Source organism: Pyrgilauda ruficollis, unplaced genomic scaffold (assembly GCF_017590135.1).
Source record: "Pyrgilauda ruficollis isolate IOZ18807 unplaced genomic scaffold, ASM1759013v1 scaffold48, whole genome shotgun sequence".
NCBI lineage: Eukaryota > Metazoa > Chordata > Aves > Passeriformes > Passeridae > Pyrgilauda > Pyrgilauda ruficollis.
In genome coordinates this window covers 5,043,339-5,063,097 of record NW_024526377.1, presented here as the reverse complement: position 1 = coordinate 5,063,097, position 19,759 = coordinate 5,043,339, and the positions used below count along the sequence as shown (strand labels likewise).

Genomic DNA, 19,759 nt, shown 5'->3' with positions numbered 1-19,759 from the left:
TAGAATTTGACTACTGAGAATAACAGAGGGGTGATTCTAGGACTGATCTCAGTGTGACAGATGTTAGACTTTAGCTTCAAGACCATCAAATCCTGGTGTCTAATGTTGAATATAAAACATATATGTCAGTTTTCCAGCTTAGATAATAACATTCAATGACAAAGAAATGACAATAAGGATGTCTGAATTTCATGTCTAAGCTAATGACAGCCATACTTTTGCTGTCATACTAGTGCACTGTTCTTCCCTATGGGCAATTAAACTGCTGGCTTAGTAAATGACAGTGCAAATAGAACCGTCATATAAGCCCCAACATCAGTGCATAAAGGAATTTCTGGCTACTGTTAATGGATGAAGATCTATTAGAGTTAAAAATCTTGTTTGTTCAAGGCCTCTTCAAAAACAGTGTGACAAAACAGAGATTTAACATTGATGCCTTAGGTTTTTGCTTTCATATTTTCCAGATTCTGTACTGCATTAGTTTATAACTCTGAACTTCATGTAAAGTACTAAAGCAAGTTATCTTCACAGCTTAGACAAAACAGCCCAAGAACCAAGGACACCACTACAGCTTCAGGCCCAAAAAGTATAAACAACATCAAATTGGGGAGAGCAGACTGGGAGGATGGGACTTCATAACCTGAAGCTGTAATTGGACAATTAACCCAATATGTAAATGGACCCAAAACTTATGAAAGTGTGAAAACCCATGACCAGTCGTCCATCCTGGGTATAGCCTTGGCTGGGCTCTTGTATTGCCCAGGTTTGTATCCTTTGAAGGCCTTTTTAATAAATATCGACTTTATTCCTTTAACACTGTCTAGCCTCTCTTCTAGATAGCCTCTCAAGCCATCAACATCCTAACTCAGTAAAAACACAAATTGCACATTGGCAATGGATGAAGATTCTCCTTTTATTTTAAAACCTCTGTAAAATCAGAGCAAAGGGTCAATTCCAGAATTCAGCCAATTTAATTAGCGATTTCAGAGTAATCATAGTAATGAGCCAAGTCAGCAAAGATGTCATTGGGGTTCCTGCAGTTCAGGTTGCAAAAACAAGCATTGATCCACATAATTTTCCAGGAAAACTCAGTTCCATCTGGGCACTGAAACCTCACTTCAATAGTCTTGGACTTGTAGGGTGTGCAGCATCTGTTGTCTGTGCAGACGCCGCAGTATTTGGGCCTGTATGGACTTTTGCTCACACATCCAGAGATGGTGTAGTTCGTGGGTTCATTCGCCCTGTAGACAGCCAAGCATTTCTTCCCAGGCTAAATCAGAGAAGAAAATAAAAACAAAGAGGTTAATATTCAGTGCTGATACATGTAGGACATAAAACTCACCTTGCTCTTTACAACTACCTGAAAGGAGGATGAGGCAAGGAAGGGAAGATCGGGGGGATGGGGGGGCTCAGCCTCTTCTACCAGGTAAACAGTGTTAGACAAAGAGAAATGGCCTCAAATTGTGCAATGAGTGTTTCAGGCTGGATATGAGGAAAAATTTCTTCTCTGAAGGAGAGGTTAAGCATTTGAAAAAGCTGCCCAGGGAAGTGATGGAGCCACCATCTCTGGAAGTATTCAAAAAACAAATAGACGTGGCAATTTGCAGTGTGGTTTATCAAGCATGGTGGTATTCAGTCGAAGGCTGGGCTTACTGATCTTGGACATCTTTTCCAACTTTAAGGATTCTGTTATTCTATTCTATGATTCCTATGTTTAAAGGGATTTGTAGATTAGGAAGACTTTTACAGCCCTGACCTAGCGGTGTGAAAGATTTACATGTTTAGACATAGGAACCCAAAAGCTGCAAGTAGGATACTTGCACAATAGAGTTCATAGCCATGACCAGGCATGCAGCACTGCTTTTCTGCCAGCTGAGTACAGGGCTGTCCAAGCCAGCATCAAGCACAGCAGGCTTGGCTTGGCTTTCTTTGCAAGGACCTTTTGGCTGGAGCTGAAAGTCTCAGGGAAAGGCTTTCATATTAACACAGGCAGGGCATATTTTGGAACTCTGTGCAGCACAGTAAGTCCATGTACAAGTGCAGCCTCATGAGGCCTGAATGCTGCCAAACAAAGGCGACTCAGTGTCCATGCAGCTCGAGGGGGGCACAAAGAAGCAGTCCCCACCTTGATGTGCTGGGTTATATCCACCTCACAGGGCCTCATGTTGCACAGGCGGCTTTCCTTCAGGAGCCGGCACTGGTCGTTGTCATTGGAAATCCTGGTGGAGATGCCCAGCCCACAGGTCTTTGAGCAGGGACTCCAGGGTGAGGTGTGCACAATGCAGTTCTTCTGCCAGGCTTCATCCTCTCCCTCGTACGCTGCGGACACAGATTAACCCCACATTATTCAGCCCGGGCAGCTTTACATATTAAACACCCTCTCCCCAGCTCATTGCACATTCAGGCCACTAACCCAAATAAGTAAACCACAGTGAAGTGGCTCAGCATTCCTGTGAACTCCCTCATCCCACCCCCTTTGTGCTGACCTACTTGTGTCAGACTCTCCATCGCTGCGAGCGCTCGGGGCCAGGGCTCATTCCTTTATTTCCCTTCACAGCCTCACACAAGGGGGTCCTTGTTTGGGACCCCCAGGTGCTGCCACAATATAAACAATTACAGAAGCCTGAGCCAGCGGGTGGAGAAAGGGGATGAGGTCTGATCTCACCATGGAGGTTTATTTCTGAGCCCATTCTATTGGTTCCCCGTAGCAGAAAGTGGTCAACAGTCTCTGCTGGATGGCAGAGGGCTTGGGAAGCAGCCACAGCCTTTCAGTGGGAGGAAGAACAGCTTCAATAGCTCTCAGAGAGCTCAGCAGCCATTTCAAGAAAGGGTGGGCTCTGTTTTGAAAGCAGCCAATGACCCTAGTTATGGTTCTGTCCCAGCCTCAGCCAAAGTCCCCACTGCTTTAAGCTCACAGGACAGTCACAGGCAAAACTCTGATAGAAATTGCTGCATTGAGCTTGCTCGCTGTTATATTTATTATTGTATTAATTATTATATTACATGTAATAAATGCTACTCTGACTTCTGTAAGACTTTTCCTTACAGGAGAAAAGTTAGGAAAACAAAGCTATTTTTTTTTTGCCCGTTTTGGGACACAGGCCATGAGGACATAAGGCCAGTTTCAGTAGTAGATATTCTGAATTTGGATGCACCCCACATTTCAGAACTATCAGGGACAGAGAAACAAGGGCTAAACTCTGGTGGTTTTAACTCATAAATGAAGACCAAGGCTTTTTTTTTTTTTGTGCAACAAAAAGACAAGGTTTGGGAAAAAGCTCTTCCCACCAAGGAGCCAAAATCTTTGTTTACATCAGTCCTATCTCTCCTTGAGCTTTGCTTTTGTGAGATGGTCTAAAACAGGAGCTAATGTGGCTAATGTCACTACAGTGTGTCACAGGGAATTTTGACAATAAATTTAAGACATATGGCAAGTTGAATCCTTCTTAAGCATTTGGGACCATGTTTGAGGCAAATGATACCAGCCCTGTGCAGTGGGCTATGTGATCATTACCATAAATGTGAGTGTGAGGACAGAGGGTTTAATGATGCCATCAGTTCAGAACTGATGACGTTGTACTACCACAAAGACAACTTAGCCCACCTCACAGTGAAATTTCCACACAATAACTGCCATCAAGGTGTTGTGTAAGTTTGAGACTCTTAAGTCCTTTCCTAATATACGGGGGCTTTAAAATTGCACTACAATAACAATATAACCTGGACAGAAAGCCTTGGTCCCAAATTAAACTGAGTCCATTCTCTTTCCCAGAGGGCTCAGACTGAGGGGAAAAAATAAAATGAAGAATTAAAAAGGACTTTTGAAATCTTCAGAGTTCCAGCAGACATGCCCTTCAAAGGGGGCTTTGGCACACAGAATTCCAGAATGGTTGCACAAGAATGTTTGATGAATATCATATGCACAGAATCGTGAAATGGTTTGTGCTGGAAAGGACCTTAAAGGTCATCTCAATGAACTCCCCTGCCATGGCCAGGGGTAGCGCCCACTAGATCAACTGGATAAACTAGGTTGTTTAGGGCCCCACCCAGCCTGGTCTTGAACACCACCAGGGATGGAACATCCAAATCCATATTGCTACTAACGAGTTCCACTGGTGTTTGCCTGCCCTGTCCTGCAGCACGTGCTGTGTGGGAGGCTCTATCTCCCTCACAAAGGTTAGACACCTGCCAGGTCTGGCAGTACAAGCTGATACTTTGCTTGTAGACTCTGCCAGATGGAAAGGAGAGATCTGCCTCATTCCCACCGTACCTGCAGAGGAGATGTGGCGCGGAGATGTCTTCCTGATTTTCCTGGAGTCATCACAAACCCACTGCTCGCAGCACTTCCCTGCCATCTTAATCAGCTTTGGGTTTGGGCACCAGACAAGTGGAGGACGTGAGTTTGTGCACATGGGCACACAGCCCACAGCCCCATTAATGCACGTGCAGTTGTATTTGCAGTTGGGCTGAAATGTCTCCCCATTCTTGTACCTGACTCCATTGAGGACACATCCTACACCAACAATCTCTGAAAAGAAAGAAAGAGAGAGAAAAACACACAGAGCACCATTAAAAGAATGCTTGCAACAAACAGCTCTGATGTGTTCCTTTACCAAGGATCCCTGGGCTGGCAGTGCTGTGGAGCCACGTGTTCAGCCTGATGCTGCACCATGTGTAGTCACACCATCTAGGAAACTGTTTCCATTCTAAATCACAGCAAAAAAAGGAGAACCTTTTAATGTTTCCAGGAAAAAATAAGTTAGAATACAAAACACATTTTATCCATAAATTCTTACTTTAAAAAACCAAAATAATTTCATAGCTTGGTGGTAGGAATTACCTACAGGGGAAGAAATCAAAGTTATTTAAAAAAATATATAGTGAAATTTGAGGTTTTCAAAGACATATGAGGGGACTTCATGGAGTTGCACATATGACACAGCTGTTCACAACACTGTATATCTGAAGCAAAAGGGAACGACAAACAAGGGAGCAACTAAATGGCACTGGATTCCTATATTTAGGAAACTGGATCTTTTCCAGTTTATAACAGAGCAGTTTTCTTGGAAAATGAAGTACACATCATAAAGCCATGAAAATAAATATTCGATGTATAACTTTTTAAAATAAAATCACTTTTAAAAGTCAAGCTTTCTGATTGCTCGTGAACAGGAATCACAGAGCAGCATTTTTGGTTTTGTTTGTTTCAAATTATACACAGTTATTTGGAAGCAGTGGCTTTCAATGGAAAATTCAAACTTTAGTCTTGTGTTTAGTCACATGGAGGCACTGCTCACGCACTGGTTGGGTTGCTTCTGTTTTGAGTCTGGTCGGAAATGGAGCTGCTTCAGGAAAACACAAATTGAAATGCTGGATTAAAATTCTGCAAAGGCTTCCTATTTTTAGAATGAGCTGAATGAAAACATCAAGGACAAATCCCTTCTTCTGCACAAAAAATGAGAGCTGTTGGAATTTCAAGCACAGATCTAGATATCCAGTTCACACTCAGCTGCATTTTTTGTAATGCTTAAGCCTTTATGCTGAAAAGGCAATCACTCAGTGCTGGAGCTGTGCCTGAGAATGCAGAGAGACTTCTAGGTATGCACACAGATGATGATAGTTCAAAAAATGCTGTGTCTCCTGGTGTTTTCCTACGAGCATATTCCTCCCAGATTATGCTAATTTAGTGTCCTGCAGGTTCATAAACCAAGAGGTTCACCATGATGAGAACATCCCCAAACACAGACAAAGGGGCTGTTGAATGCCTTCATAAAGAACCTCACTGAGACTGCATCAGAATAAAGCAATTTGGAGGCATGCCCCTATTCCCAGCCCCACATGCACAACACCTGCCTCACCTCCTGGGCCTGTGCTCAGCACCTGCTGCCTCTGCTCTGCTGCAGAGAAAAGCCAACAACAAAAGGAGAGCTGCAGTGACTCCCAGGTTCCTATTTGATGTCTGTGTGGTTACATCCTGGGGCACACCTCAGCATGGCAGTCCAGATGCAGCCTGAATTTCCCTCAGTTTGACCCCACTCCCTTTCCCAACACATATTCCTGACTCTTTCAGGGTCTTCAGTTTCCATAAATTATATTGTTTCTGTAGCCTTTCATGCCCTGGATTCTCTAGATCTAGCCAAAAGCATCCATATGCAAAGCCAGTTCCTCACAGCAGTTAGTCCCCAACACCCAGCACAGGATTCCCACTCACAGGAGCTTTCAGTCACCAGGTCAGGACAGAAGCTGGTGGGCTCAGAGCAGGGTGATGCAGCCTCTATGTGGCCCAGGGTACAAAAAGAACATATCAGCAGACCCTGTCCTGTACCTCTGCCTGGGTGCTGAAAACAAGGGAAAGGCCACAGGTTTCTGTGGCAGAGACAATCTGCCTCACATTCTAACCACGGAAAGACCTTCCTCTTGTTCCCCTCAGCTGTGCACAGCTGCTCACCACTCACCAATAACCATAAATTCACACAACCATAAGTGTCACATGTTGTCATGGTGGCAGGGAAGTGAAAGCACAGACTGGGAATCCCTCCAGAGCTCACTGGAGAAGCTGGGATCAGTCTTCTTTCAGCACAGTGCTGCTGCCACAAGCACACCGAGCGCCTGTGATGTGTGGGAGGACTGCAAAGACCAAAAGACATCCAACTAAGAAAACAACCATTTAGATAAATAAACAAATGCAAAGCAACATGAGGGCCTTTAAAGAGGTCTAGGAAGCCTGATAGCTTTGAGACAACATCCAGCCTGTTTTCCTCTCCCAGCACAGGGCCAGCTGTAACGATGTCATTCTTGACAATGTTTGTCTAACCTGCTCTTGCAGACCTCTCATGACTGTTCTACACACACTTCAGACAATACATTTAAATGATCTCATATCCTCTTTTCTTAACCTTAATCTTTTCTAATCTTGAAAATCACTGTTTAAGCTTACAGCTCCTAGCACGTAACTTCTCTTGTTGTTATTTTGCCTGTATCCTTTGCATGCTTGCTTTTTTTTTTTTTTCTGAGCCAGTGCAAAGCCAAGGTCATTTCTTACTAGACTTCCCACTTCCCACCCTTCTGCTGAGGAAGAGCAATGCCTAGTACCACTTCTGGGAGAATCTGCCAGCTTACCCTGAACTTCTTAACTCCTCAAACCTGTCCCTTGTGTAACCTCCGCTCATATTCTAAAGTTTGCGAGATTTTTCCTCTTTTGTGGATCAGTTATTCTATCAGTCCATCTCACACTCAGCTCTCCTCCAGGTTACCTTTCACCCTTACATTTTCTCTTAAATAATTTGTTTTTATGTTTCAGTCCAGAAACCCCTTCATTTGAATGGCTTTTTTCCTGTTTATGAACCTAAAGCCATGACTATATGTTCTAATAACTTACTAAAAGCAGCCTTTCTGATCAGCAATGTATGTGGTTGTGCTGATGATCCTTTCACTTTTAATCATTCCCAGAGTAATAATTTTGAATAATTTCTGACTTTTATGAGAGGATCAGAGTCCCCTCATGTTCTGGAACTCAGAACAAGTGAATATACTCTTAATACACAAAACACTACCCAATTTCTTTTTGTGCTTTTTCTTGAAAAGCATTCCAGTGTCACAGAACCAAGAGTTTGCTATCAGAGGCGAGAAGAAATCCTTCTGTCTCATAACAGCTAATGTGACTGTAACCATTGTAAAATTAAGGCTTAAACCTCAATTTGTAGCTGACAAGCCTCTAATAGGAGATGATTTATTCCTGACCATCTTGTCAGGGTATTCTACAGACCACGTGCTATCCTTCTAAGGCTATAGGGAATTAGCCAAAAGTGTCCCCTTAATGTCATGGTTTTCATGTAGGGGCCCATATTGCTTGTCTTTAAATCCAGCTGCCTGCCTGCCTTCCTTCATCCCCAGCCTACTACAGCACCTCCTCCTGTTACAGGGACTACAGAATAATCTATTTACACATATGGAGACTTTCAGATGCTGGTTGGTCTTTGCTCTTGGCTGCAGCCAAATCAAAAGGCAGGAATTCAGATGTCATTTCTCATCCAGCCAACTGCCCTGAGAACAAAGACAGCTACAAGGGAATGGAAGACGATGCACAGAGGACCTGATAAGCGTGAAGCCAGGTATCTAAAACGCGATAAACCTCAACCCCTGCTCAGCCTGACGGGAGCTGCCAGCGTATATCTAAGTCGAAAATATATGTACATCACTTACGTGCACATACTCCTATTTCGTACCTAGGTCTGTCTCCACTGTAGTCACAGTACAAGCCCCTGTGGAAGTCACAGGTGTCAGCCTCTGTGCAGCTCTCCCCTCGCTGCCTGGCACACGTCTTGCAGCAGTCACAGCCGTCCGTGACCAGGCTGACGCCGACCGCGCACCGGGGTGGGGACTTGGGGCACTCGCAGGGCCACCTGCAGTACTGAGTCCGTGTGTAGGTCTCTGTCGTGGCTGGGACAGTGCTGGTCATGCTGAGGGAGGTCTGGCCAGTGGCCTGCAAACAAAGAAACACAGCTCGCAGAGCGTTACAGAGAAATGGGGGCTGTAAACCCTGTGCTGCTTAGTGCTCCGTTAAAATCCCCTCAGGTCTCACGAGTAAAAAAAAACTTCAAGAAACCAAGCCTGCAAGTCAATTCAAAATTTGATAATCAGATAAAAAACCTGATGAAGGTTAATCAAGGTAGGAAAGGGATTTCATGTAACACAGCGATGCGATTCCAGGTCACTATTACTGAGATCAGGGAGTACTGGGATGCCATAGCTCCTATCAAAACCCACAGAAGGCAGAGGCTCATTGCATTCTGAGCTCTCAAATCCCTAGACAACAAACTCTGGATGACATTTAACAGCATCAGCCATGCTTGTGGTACAGGAAGGGTGCAAATCAGGCAAGTGACAAAGCAAAGATTTCATTTTTCTAAGAGGATCACTGCAAAGAAAACCTGTGCTGTACCTGGGCATCAAGCAGGGCACAGTGTCTCAGGCACAGAAACAAACAGAGTTATTCACATGGTGTCATCAGCAGAAGGAACATGGCACTACTTGGGCACATGTGGTCTAGAAGCCCTTTCTAGTGCTGCAAAAAATGTGTGTAACCCTAAAAACTTCAAAGAAGGAAAGTCAGACTCTAGAAATTGCTAAGGCAATTCCCTCCCTTGCTGCCTTCCCTGTACTGTACTTTATATCCCCATTGTTTTTTCCTCTTTGCAGTTTGAGATGCCTCAAACAAAAGGCTTTCCAAAAACTCTTCATGAAGAAAATGCCTCACCCAAGAGTTTGTGGGAAAGGACCCCACAGCTGGTGAGCTGTCCATCAGGATATCTCTGCCAAGTGCATTTACTGTCTTTTACACTTTCTTTGTTAACAAGCTCAGATTTTATTAAAGTACATTTCTAAGCCTGCTACTGCTGTATCTGAAGGTGTATTTAAATATCTTGGAAACTTGTTATCCTATATTTAGAACACTAAATTGTGAACACATTGCTAATCACTGCCAAATAGACAATGTGTTTGCTCTGGGCATAATTCCCAATTCCATTAAGGCCCCCTTTACAAACAGTTGGCCCTAAAGTAGGCTTAAAAACACCTTTAAACTCTTGCTTAAACTAAAACATACCGATATAATTTACTCCCACTTTAAGGCTCCTTGATGCTGTCAGAGTTGTTAAAAGAGGAACATTCAGATCGATGAAAAGGCCTGGCCTTTTAATCGTAGGATTTTTCATTCCTCTCACAATCATTTGAGTAGGTGCAATAATCTGCCACTTGAGAAGAGAGGCCTCCTCGAGTGCCATAAACCTATTTACTTTGCTGCTGATCATTAAAAAAAAGTGCTTAATAATCAGGTCCAGATATACAGACAAAAGTCACACAGCTATTTAAAGAGCTCATTGCCACAGCCCAGCCCTGTAAGTAAATCCCTTCACCATCCCTTGTTTCTATTGTCAACACGAGCAAGCAGCTTCTCCCTGTGCAGATAGGAACGTGTCTGTGAGCCAACACACGTAGCAAAGAGGAGTCCTCACGCTCCCGTGGGTTTAGTTAATACGTGAAGGACTGAGGTTGAATTCTTGTAAAGCACAGAATAGCTTGGAGACATTTGGTGGCTTGTGAAAAACAGGAGTTTACAGTAAATTATTCGACAGTCCTTCCTCTAGGTCTGACACCTGAGCTGGCCAGGGAAGCGTTTTCATTGCCCTTACAGTGAGGCACTGTTGTGGATCTTGGATGTGCTGGCTGAATTGTGCAGAGGTGTGGCTGAGTCCATTGGATGGAGAGTGCACATGAGCATCTTCAGATAGTCAGTGTGGACAGGCATCAAAGTACCATCACTCCTGGGTTTTACAAACGGGGAAGGCATGGACTGATGGGGTTGGCACCATGTCCTAGGCTCCATCACCACCTAAGCAAAACCCAGCCTTTGGAAACTGTTGTCCACTGGAGCCTTTAAAAGTGCACAACCTGCACAGCCTTGCAGGCTCTCCTCCTCTCCCCTCCTAAGTCCCTCAGACCTTCACTGTGAGAAAAAGCATTCCGTAGATTTGTAGAAATATTGGGCTTCCCATTTCCATGGTCAGCTGTCATCACTGGAATACCCAAGTCTCTTTGGAAAAGTCATTCAGCCCTACTACTTCAATGTCCCAGAACATTTTAGAAAATAGACCCCTCCATTTTAATGAGTATGTTTGTAAAGTCATCATGACTAATGCTTTCCACAAGTGCTATCAACAGGAAATCACACTGTAAGAGCCTTCCCCAATGCCCATCCTTCATTAGAAAAAAACATCAAACAAAAAAATCCACCCATGTAATTTAAGATTTCAGGATCATCTATTTAGGGTCAGTGTAATGCAGAGGAGGACAATGATTTTGTAAGAAATCTGAAATAAGATTTCAGATTAAGAAAGAGACAAGAGCAAAGAGAAAATGAACACCAAAACTCACAGTAGTGGGGATTTGACAAGTTTATTTTAAAATATCAGAAAGATGAAAGAATATGCCTGTTAGGAAATTAATTTTCTGAAGTACTGGTAATTAACCTGTTTAATTTAATTATTCTTTAATCTTGGAGTCTGCAGATTTGTTATCTTGGGTGCCAAAGAGAAAATATTCCGCCAAAATTATTCATGAGTTCTAATTTTTCTGCTTCTGGAGAAACAAGCCTATCCTCATTAAAACAAGATGAAGCCTTTCTCACCCTGCTATGCCTGATAATTCTCTATTAAAGTCACTCCTGATTTATGCTTGGCAAGCTCCAAAATTACTTTCTTTTTACATCTGTAGAGCAGCTTGCTAGCAACAATTCCCACCTAATTTCTGTCTTCACATTCAAGAGAAGAGAAGGAGAAAACAAAAAAGTTACCCACTGTCTGCCATAGCCACAAAGTCAGTATTTTTAATAACCAGGAGTTTTACTACCAAGTTTCAAGATGTAAAATGGATAGCAGCATTTTAGCAGCACATTCTTCCTTCTGGCAACATATATTTTCCATCTATTGAAAAATACTGCAATTGTAAGCATGTTTTAGTTTTGAAAACTGGAAGAACCAAGCTATGGTGCTGAAACTAGTGTATATAGCCCAAACTGCAAGCTAGGCAGACTTATTCCAGCACTTTTACATAATACATGAGAAGCCTCTACCTTTGATTTAAAGCAGCGAAGTATCACAATAAACCCCTTTGCTTCCAGCTTTTACAGATGTTTAAAAATATATTCATGTGTATTGATTTTACTGTTTCAGTGCTGCAAGATCTTATTCTTAAAACCTTTTTCTTTCAAGTATTTTTCTCGTTAGCTGGGTGAAGGTAGGGAGAAGCTATCCCTGTTCTTCCCTTTCAGTTTATTGATGGGAAATGTTCAGACAGGATGGTGATTTCTAAATTGGATTCCTTTGGCTGCCAAGAGAGCTGGAGAAGTGGTTCCATAGAAGCAGAAACATTAGTACTTTATCAGTTTCCACTGTTTTCTCCTTGGTGGTAATTATTCTCAAAGGAGAACTTTTTATTTCAGTCAGAACTGCCCAAGCTGTGTTTTGCAGGATACATGTTATTGGGTGGACTACATTTAATTTCTCACAGTAGAACACATTAAAGAGGTAGTTTTAACCTACATTTTCGATGCTGCCTTTCTGAGCAAATGCCAGATGTTGTTGATGGAAGGATATAATGTGATCTGGATTATCCTGTTCTCTATCTCTGACATACTCACAAGTGAAAATGATTAGTGAGGAATTTTATTAAAACATTCTCTGTACTACAAGGTCTGACAACGTCATCCTGTCACTGTTTAGAAGTAACTCCAGATTTGGAGCTTGACTGTTCTAAACAAGAACACTGAAGTTAAAAACACAGTTTTATGCAGACACTTCGGGATGCATCTCCTAGGATAGGGCAGAGCACTTGTACATAACACACATCTGCTTTCCCCTGGTTCCACCTACTGGCTGAACTATTGAGACAGCACAAGCAGAAATGCCTGTAGAGTCAATTCCAGTTCCAAGAACCACCCTAAGTATTCCCATTATCCTAAATTATATTAAAGACACCCCAAGAGACTCATGCACATTCCCAAAGTTTTTAACACTAACCTGGTATAGCACATTCCCAGGGGAACACAGCATCTGGAGCTCAATAAATAAGTAAAAAAATGAAAAGACAAAATAAAATATAAACAAACCATTAAATAAAGCCACGTACCTTTCCATCCCTCAGTTGTATTTCTGGGCAGGCATAGAGAATGTTTAGTTTCATTCCAGAACTGACAGAAGTTAAAAGCTCATAATGCTTGTCAGAGAGATGGCAATGTAAAACAGGACCTGGCTTACATCACTGGGCTTAAATCAGGCCCTCAGGGCAGACATTTGTTCTTGATTTTGCTCAGCTGAAACTTCTGTGCTGAATATTTCTGAATATTTGCATTATTATTATACCCAAAACAGATGGGTTAACAGAGAGCCAGTTCTTACAGGGAGATCAGCAGTAATCACAGTACCATCAGGACTTCCTCGCTGTTAAACTATTGCAACAAATCCCTAAGTCCCCCTGAATGCTCATAAATTGTCACAAGTTAATGCTAGGGACAAGTAGCATCAGGACAGAGATATAAATCTGTTTCTACAGGACACATAATTTAATGGTCAGAGGAAAATATGATTATGCAGGGCTCAGCTTCCCCATGCATGAGGGTCTAGATAGCTCATTAAAATTGATCCCAGACATGAAATCTCCTGGACATATTGTGAAATAACAGACTCTGAACCCAGAAAATATAAGACAGTTTTAAAGATGTCAGGTGCCAGCTGGATTTATTCTTGCTGTGCATGGTAGGTTGAGCAGAAAAGAACGTTCTGCATGAAGCAAAACACCCAATAATAGCCTAAGAAAATTAAATATCCCCAGTGAGCCAACCATTATATGTCTGTGGATCCATGAATGATGAGCAATCAGCTTCCCATAACTTTATTTTGGGAAATGTATCTGTGGGAAGAATGTAGACAGATGTTTGGAATAGTCTTTTCTAACTCAGTTTAGACAATTACAGAGTAAAGATTACATACATTCATCTCTTTGCCAAAAAATTGCTTATACTGGCAAACTCAGTGTGACCTCCCCTTTTCTTCAAATTTTTCCATGAAGTATTCAGAGGGAAAAAACTTCCCTGTTAGAAAGCAACCTGATGTTTTATGACTGTTGTCCCAGTAGAAGCACTTATTTAGAATAGGGTGACCTAAACATGTTTGGGCATCATTAACAAATTGGCACTGCCACCACTGGCTCCACAAACAGAGATGCTGAACAGCAAAATTTCTGTGCTCTAAGAGCATTCTGTGCTCTAAGATCATTGTGCTGCAATGAGCTCATCCCATGAAAGAAGCTTGAACTGGAGTTTGAAAAGTAACAGGGAACATCTGGAGGAGCAATGAGAAAAGTCTCCAGAAGGTACAAGCAGACAGACTTCAGTTTTAGGAAAGAAAAAATATTGTGGACCATCCAAGATCACAGAGTTTGAAACCATCCTGAAACTGCACAGTACAAGATGTGGCTCTATCAGCCAAAAGCTGGGTAGCAAAACCAGCAGCAGTTCCAGCAGCCAGGCAGGAGCAGACTGCTTTGGCAGAGCTTTTACTTTACAAGTGGCCTTGTTCTGCATTTGCTTAACTCCTTTTCAGTCATAGCTGTGAAATCAAAAGGAAGATACTTTTCATCTTCTTACCCTCTTGGGGATATATTCTTCCATGCTGTGCATAAAAAGTAAAGAAAAATTTAAAAGCTCCATTTATTTGTTTGTTTGGTTGTGGTGTCTTTGTCCATGACAAGAACAGGGCAGATTTCATTAATTTCTTCAATATTATCTTGGTTTTCATGATTTTTTAAAAATAAAAATATAAATCTGCATTTTCAAGTATCCTGAATTTTCTGTTTCTGTTCCAATGCAGAGAATTTTGACTTAAAACAACTTTTCATTTTTCAATTTCAATGTTATTTAAATTCTGTAATCTGAAACAATTTGCTTGACCTAATGTCTGCTCTTCCCTGAAGTTGCTAATTAACTGATGAAGTCATGCATCTCTATTTCCCTTAAATAGCAATTTTTCCTCCATATCAAGTTTTCACAACCATTTCTCTCTATCTCTGAATTTCTGTGTTGGTCACTTTATTTTCCAACTATCAAAGTTTCTTCCTCCTTGAAATCCATATTATGTGCTCTTGTTTTGCAATTGTTATGTTAATAAGCTTATTTAGATGCAATATACAAAAAATATCTGGTTTTGGTGAGATATCAATAGAAAAATTAATTTCCTGGACTACAGTCTTGAACCCTCACTTCAAATGGTTTATCTGGGAATTTGCAGCCTAGAGCATTGCAAGATGGTCAGAGACCAAAAGGAGAAGACACTGAGGAAGTAGGGCTGCTCTCAGTCCACTCTTCCCAGGGGTAGCAAAGGGTGAAACAATGGGCAGAAGCCACAAAATGTATTTGGGAAGGTTCTGAACACAACTTCTTTACCAGGAGAGCAATGCACACCAGGACAGGTCATCCAGGGAGGCTCTGGATTCTCCATCCTCACATTTTGCACTCAGAGGGCAAAGACAATGAGCATTTCTGGCAGCCTGTGCAGGCACACCTTGCCAAATCCATGTGTTAAAATGCCCCCAAATCAAAACAGGGCATCTTCCCCAGTTCAATTCTGCATTATGCCTCCTAAAGTCTGCTTCTGGCTCATAAATGGAATAAAAACTGGTCTATTTGTTTAATGGTGCATATAATGGAGATAAAAGAACTCTATTTTTCAGGACCATCCCATCTCCTATCATAAGCCCAGCCAAACAAAAGCTATTTGACAGATTATTATTTTATTTGATAACAGGAAACATACTATAAATCTGGTTTTGTAGCTGGAAGGAAAAATAAGCTGCTGCTACTGCTACTTTAATGGCCCCTTTGGAACACATGGCATGCCTGGCTTCATCCAAAAAACATAGCTGACATTTAATACAGTGTTATATCATTATATCAAAGCCACCTCAAGACTCTTAATGAAAGATGAGCAGTCTTTGCACTGCTACATCCCTGTGGTTAAGTAACAAAGAGATGGAGCCTACAACTTGTCTGAATAAACAGCAGCATGTCCAGATACAGTCTCATCACAAAAGGGTATTTTGTGCCAAGTGTGGCATATTTTGGTAACTGTGGCTCATAATATATTATGAGATCTGCTAGACAGAGAATGCAGCTGCAAGACAGAGGTCAGCAACATCCTTAGGGCCAATAGAAGAAGCCAGACTTCTGCATACTTGAGGAGGACCTGAAACTAATCCTGAGTCTGAATGCAGAGCATTATGATCCAGCTTGAAGTGATATGTGTTATCTCACCCTTTGCCAGGCAGAATCATGGCAAAAGTCTCTTGTAGCATCTGAAGTGAGTTGGTTCTGTGTGTGCGAAAGGATCAGTAGAGCAGCATTTGTACATTTGAAGCAAAGGCATCCCCAGCAGAGTGGATGGTCGCCTGATCTGGGTGTGGTCTGGCCATGCTTCCGTGAGGAAAGCAGCTTCTCTTCGCAGAATCATGGAATCCAAATATTCAACCAGATTTTAACTACAGCCTGTGGCTCTTTCTAGGAAACCGAATCAGGAAAGCAGTGGAACACAGAGTGGGAGAGAAGCATAATCTGATTTTATCTTACGCCAAGCAGGGGGAAAGAATAATGGCAAGAGTGCAATTCTAAGTACCAGTAATGACAAACTCCATACATGTGATTGCTGTGCTGTGCTTGCAAGGACAAGACTTGCACCATGGTCTCCACCACAGCTCAGCTTGACTTGTGGTACTTTCACATCTGTATTGTGAAAAATTCAGCTGATATCCCCCACCATGAGGTCCTCTGAGAAAAAACCAGATCAAATTCCAAAGATCAAATGGAAGAGTATCTAAATTAAAGAAGGGAAGCATGACTTGAAGATGCATCCAGACAGCAAGAGGTCTTGACTGATGTTCTGAACAAGCAGCAGGCATCTGCAAGTCCCTGAAAACAAGACCATGGCAGTGCTAAGGCATCTGGGAAGTGAATGAGTGTTGTCATCACACTGAGGGTGCAGAGGAAAGAGAGACTCACACAGAATACAAACCACAAAACCTCCCTGTGAGTTAAAGTCATATGACATGGTTAAGGCAGGCTGAGGTACAAACCATGAGCATGAGGTAACTGGAGTGGCCAGGTTGTCACAAAGAGGAAAAGGGGAATTGAACACCTCCTCCTTTTCCCCCCATCACCCTCTGGGGGCATGTGATCACACTGGCAGCAGGACAGAAACAGCACCATGGCCTATGCTACTTCCCAGGGTTAGGTTTTCTGCCCTCACTGTCATGTAAGTCATGGAATCACAGAAGAGAAGGGGCTAATGTGGATGTCTCAAACACCAAGAGCCAAACAGCTGTGGAGCCAACCAAGGGTGTTGGCAACCACACACTGTGAGAAAGAACAGCATTGGCTGGAGAAGGGATCACAGGCAGTTGGAGGCAGTACATTTCTGGGATAAATGTCCTTGCACTGGCTCCTGGAGACTAATACAATGCAGTACAGCACAAGGGCAGGGATGAAGCTGAGCAACAGGCTCAGGGGGAATCAAAACCACTAAATACCCCCAAAACCCTCCAACCCATTTCCAGAAAGAACAGACTGTCTGTGCATGCTAAATAATTTCCATAGAAAATTAAAACTTCTTTCCAGGGCAGGGAAGATTTATCATTAAAATATTACCCCCATGAAGCCCTGGTGTGTGTGCCCCCCAGGAACCTGGACACCCTATCACATGGATCACCAGGACTGGTGATGTCTCTCTTCCCTCCCCTCTTCCCTTCTTTAATCCAATCCATCTCTCTCTCTCTTTTCTCTATCACCCTATACCTTTACCCAAACCCCACTGCTGTGTGCTTACACTAGGAGAACAGGGTCGAACTTACACCAATTTCCATGCAAAGTCAGTAATTTGCCAATAAAACCTTGTCAACTTTCATGGGCTTTTGCCATTGTTTGCCAACATGAACACCTATGAGTCTTGGATGCTCCCCTTTCTTAGAAGGGTGGGACACCCTGTAAAGTCCCTTCTGCCTCTTTCAAAATCCCAGACAGAATTCCCATGACATTTCTCTGTACTACAGTGTGAAATTATTCGCTCAGACACACATCTAAACAACCTCCAGTTCAGGGATCTGAGGGAAGTATAAAACAATACATAGCACAGAGCAGATGCTGCTTTAAATCACATCCTAGAGGAACTGAAGTAGAGAATTCCCTAGGGAGACATTATCTTCCTAATCTGTTTACTTCCTAAAGCTGGTATCAAGCTTTTAGCCATATCACAGGATACCAATGTCAAACAACTGCCTCTTAAAATCCCTCTGACAGATTTAATTATGTATTTTGTCACTGTGCTTTAAAACATGCAGAAAAGGTTCTCCAAAGGAAATCTGAAGTCCTTTGCAGCAGTGATGCCTGAAAAGAGGACCCAGCAGCAGAATGCTAACACAAACCTTCTGAGCATTTTTTCTTCTGACTTGAAAAGCAGAAATCTACAAAACAACAACACACACATGCAAAAATAGACTTAAGACTTTTAAATAAAAGCAGTAAATTCAGCATAAATGTAGCTGCAAGCACTGCATGAGATCAAGTGTACAGAAGACCATGGTTGGAAGGGAGTCTGAGCCCATGCACAGCAGGTAGGCATCAAGCCAGACACGGGGTGGTCCATAAGCTAGAGAAATGATGAATTGCTGATGAAAAGCTCATATTAGAAGCTAAACTGGGATCAGCACAAACAACCTTGCCAATTTTATGGTGAGATCATTAGTGATTAGCTAGAGGCCTGCTTTTCCCAAGCTTTGCTGAACTTATCTGCCTAAATCCCTGGAACAAGCCCAGCCTATCTGAAGAAATTTACTAGCTCAACATGTGGAGCAGAGACATTATGTGCCAAAACATGTACACAACGACCCTTCCCAATGATGATATCAAAGAGCATTAGGCCTAAAGCCATGACAATGGAAAGGAACACTAAAAAAATCTGTAATTTGTTAACTTTTCTAGATGGAAGTTGAGACACTGAAGTAGATTGGAGTACAGGTTTTGTAAGCAGAAAGGAAGAGACTGTAAATTTCAGATACTCAATGTACTCATTCCCAGATGTACCAAATCCAGGACAGCCCTGTGCTCAGTTTTTTATGATCTGTTACAAGTGACAACCCTGCACAGGTAGTTTGTAGTTTACCAAAACAGACAACGTTGGAAAGAAGCATCCTCTTTCTTCAACATCTAGGAAAACAGATCAAGTGATATTCTTACCCAGCTGCTCAGCTCAGTCTCAGTGGTGGTCTGGTGTGAAATGCTGTGCAGTACCTGAACTAAGAGATGTGCAAAAGGACATCAGAAGCTCACAGACTGAATGCCATCTAGAATGAAAATTACCCCTTAAAGCTGGCACCAATCTGAGACAGATGAGCTCTTCATGACAGACTTTAACCTATCTGGGGATCATGCTAGGAATCAACATCAGTGCTGCATTTCCAAGAGAGCATCTACTAAGACATGTAAAAACACAAATTGTTTTTTCATATTATTAATTTTCTTAGTGCTGTCATAAACTTCATGTAAGCTACAAGCCCAACCACAAGCAAGCCAACCTCCACTTTCTCTTTAAGAAAGGAAAAGAAAATCTTGCTTTCACGACAAGCCCATCAGGAGGGAAATGTTTTGGGGCGCACAGTCATTTGAGGGTCAATTTATCCCATTAAAAGTATAGAATAAACATTTTTCTTCTCTGTGAATGAAGAAGCTACTAATTTCTAATTTCTTACACATCCAACAGGATATCTGACCAGATTTCCCCCAGGAAAGGCAGGAATCCAGTAGAGCAGGTTGCTCAGAGCCCCATCCAGCCTGGCCTTAAACACTTCCAGAGACTGTGTGTCCAAAACTTCTCTGGGCAACTGTGTCAGTGCCTTCCATCTTCACAGTAAAGGATTTCTTCCTAATATCTAACATAAATGTCTTATCTTCTGATTTAAAACTGTTCCCCCTTGTCCTGTTACTATCTGCCCATGTAAAAAGTCTCTGTCTCTCTTTTTTATAAGCTGCTTTTATAAGTAATGGAAAGCTACAATGACTCCACCCTGAAGCTTTCTCTTTTCCAGGCTGAGCAACCCAAAATCTTTCAGCTGGAGAGAGGAGAAGAAATGGAGGCAATCAATTTTGATTGGCACCTGGAGATGC

The 19,759-nt window shown here is 42.3% G+C and overlaps 1 protein-coding gene across 1 annotated transcript in view; it reads right to left on the bottom strand.

The window, feature by feature from the left end:
• Window positions 1–899: 899 nt before the first annotated feature.
• CCN4 (cellular communication network factor 4) overlaps window positions 900–19,759 on the bottom strand; it is a 35,265-nt gene continuing 16,405 nt past the window's right edge. Inside the window, exons 2-5 of the mRNA XM_041479389.1 lie at window positions 8,203–8,482; window positions 4,271–4,528; window positions 2,126–2,319; window positions 900–1,270 (exon numbers count right to left, since the gene is read on the bottom strand). Coding sequence (XP_041335323.1) covers window positions 971–1,270; window positions 2,126–2,319; window positions 4,271–4,528; window positions 8,203–8,482 — 1,032 coding nt within the window. The 3' untranslated portion in view covers window positions 900–970. The remainder of the gene's footprint in view (window positions 1,271–2,125; window positions 2,320–4,270; window positions 4,529–8,202; window positions 8,483–19,759) is intronic.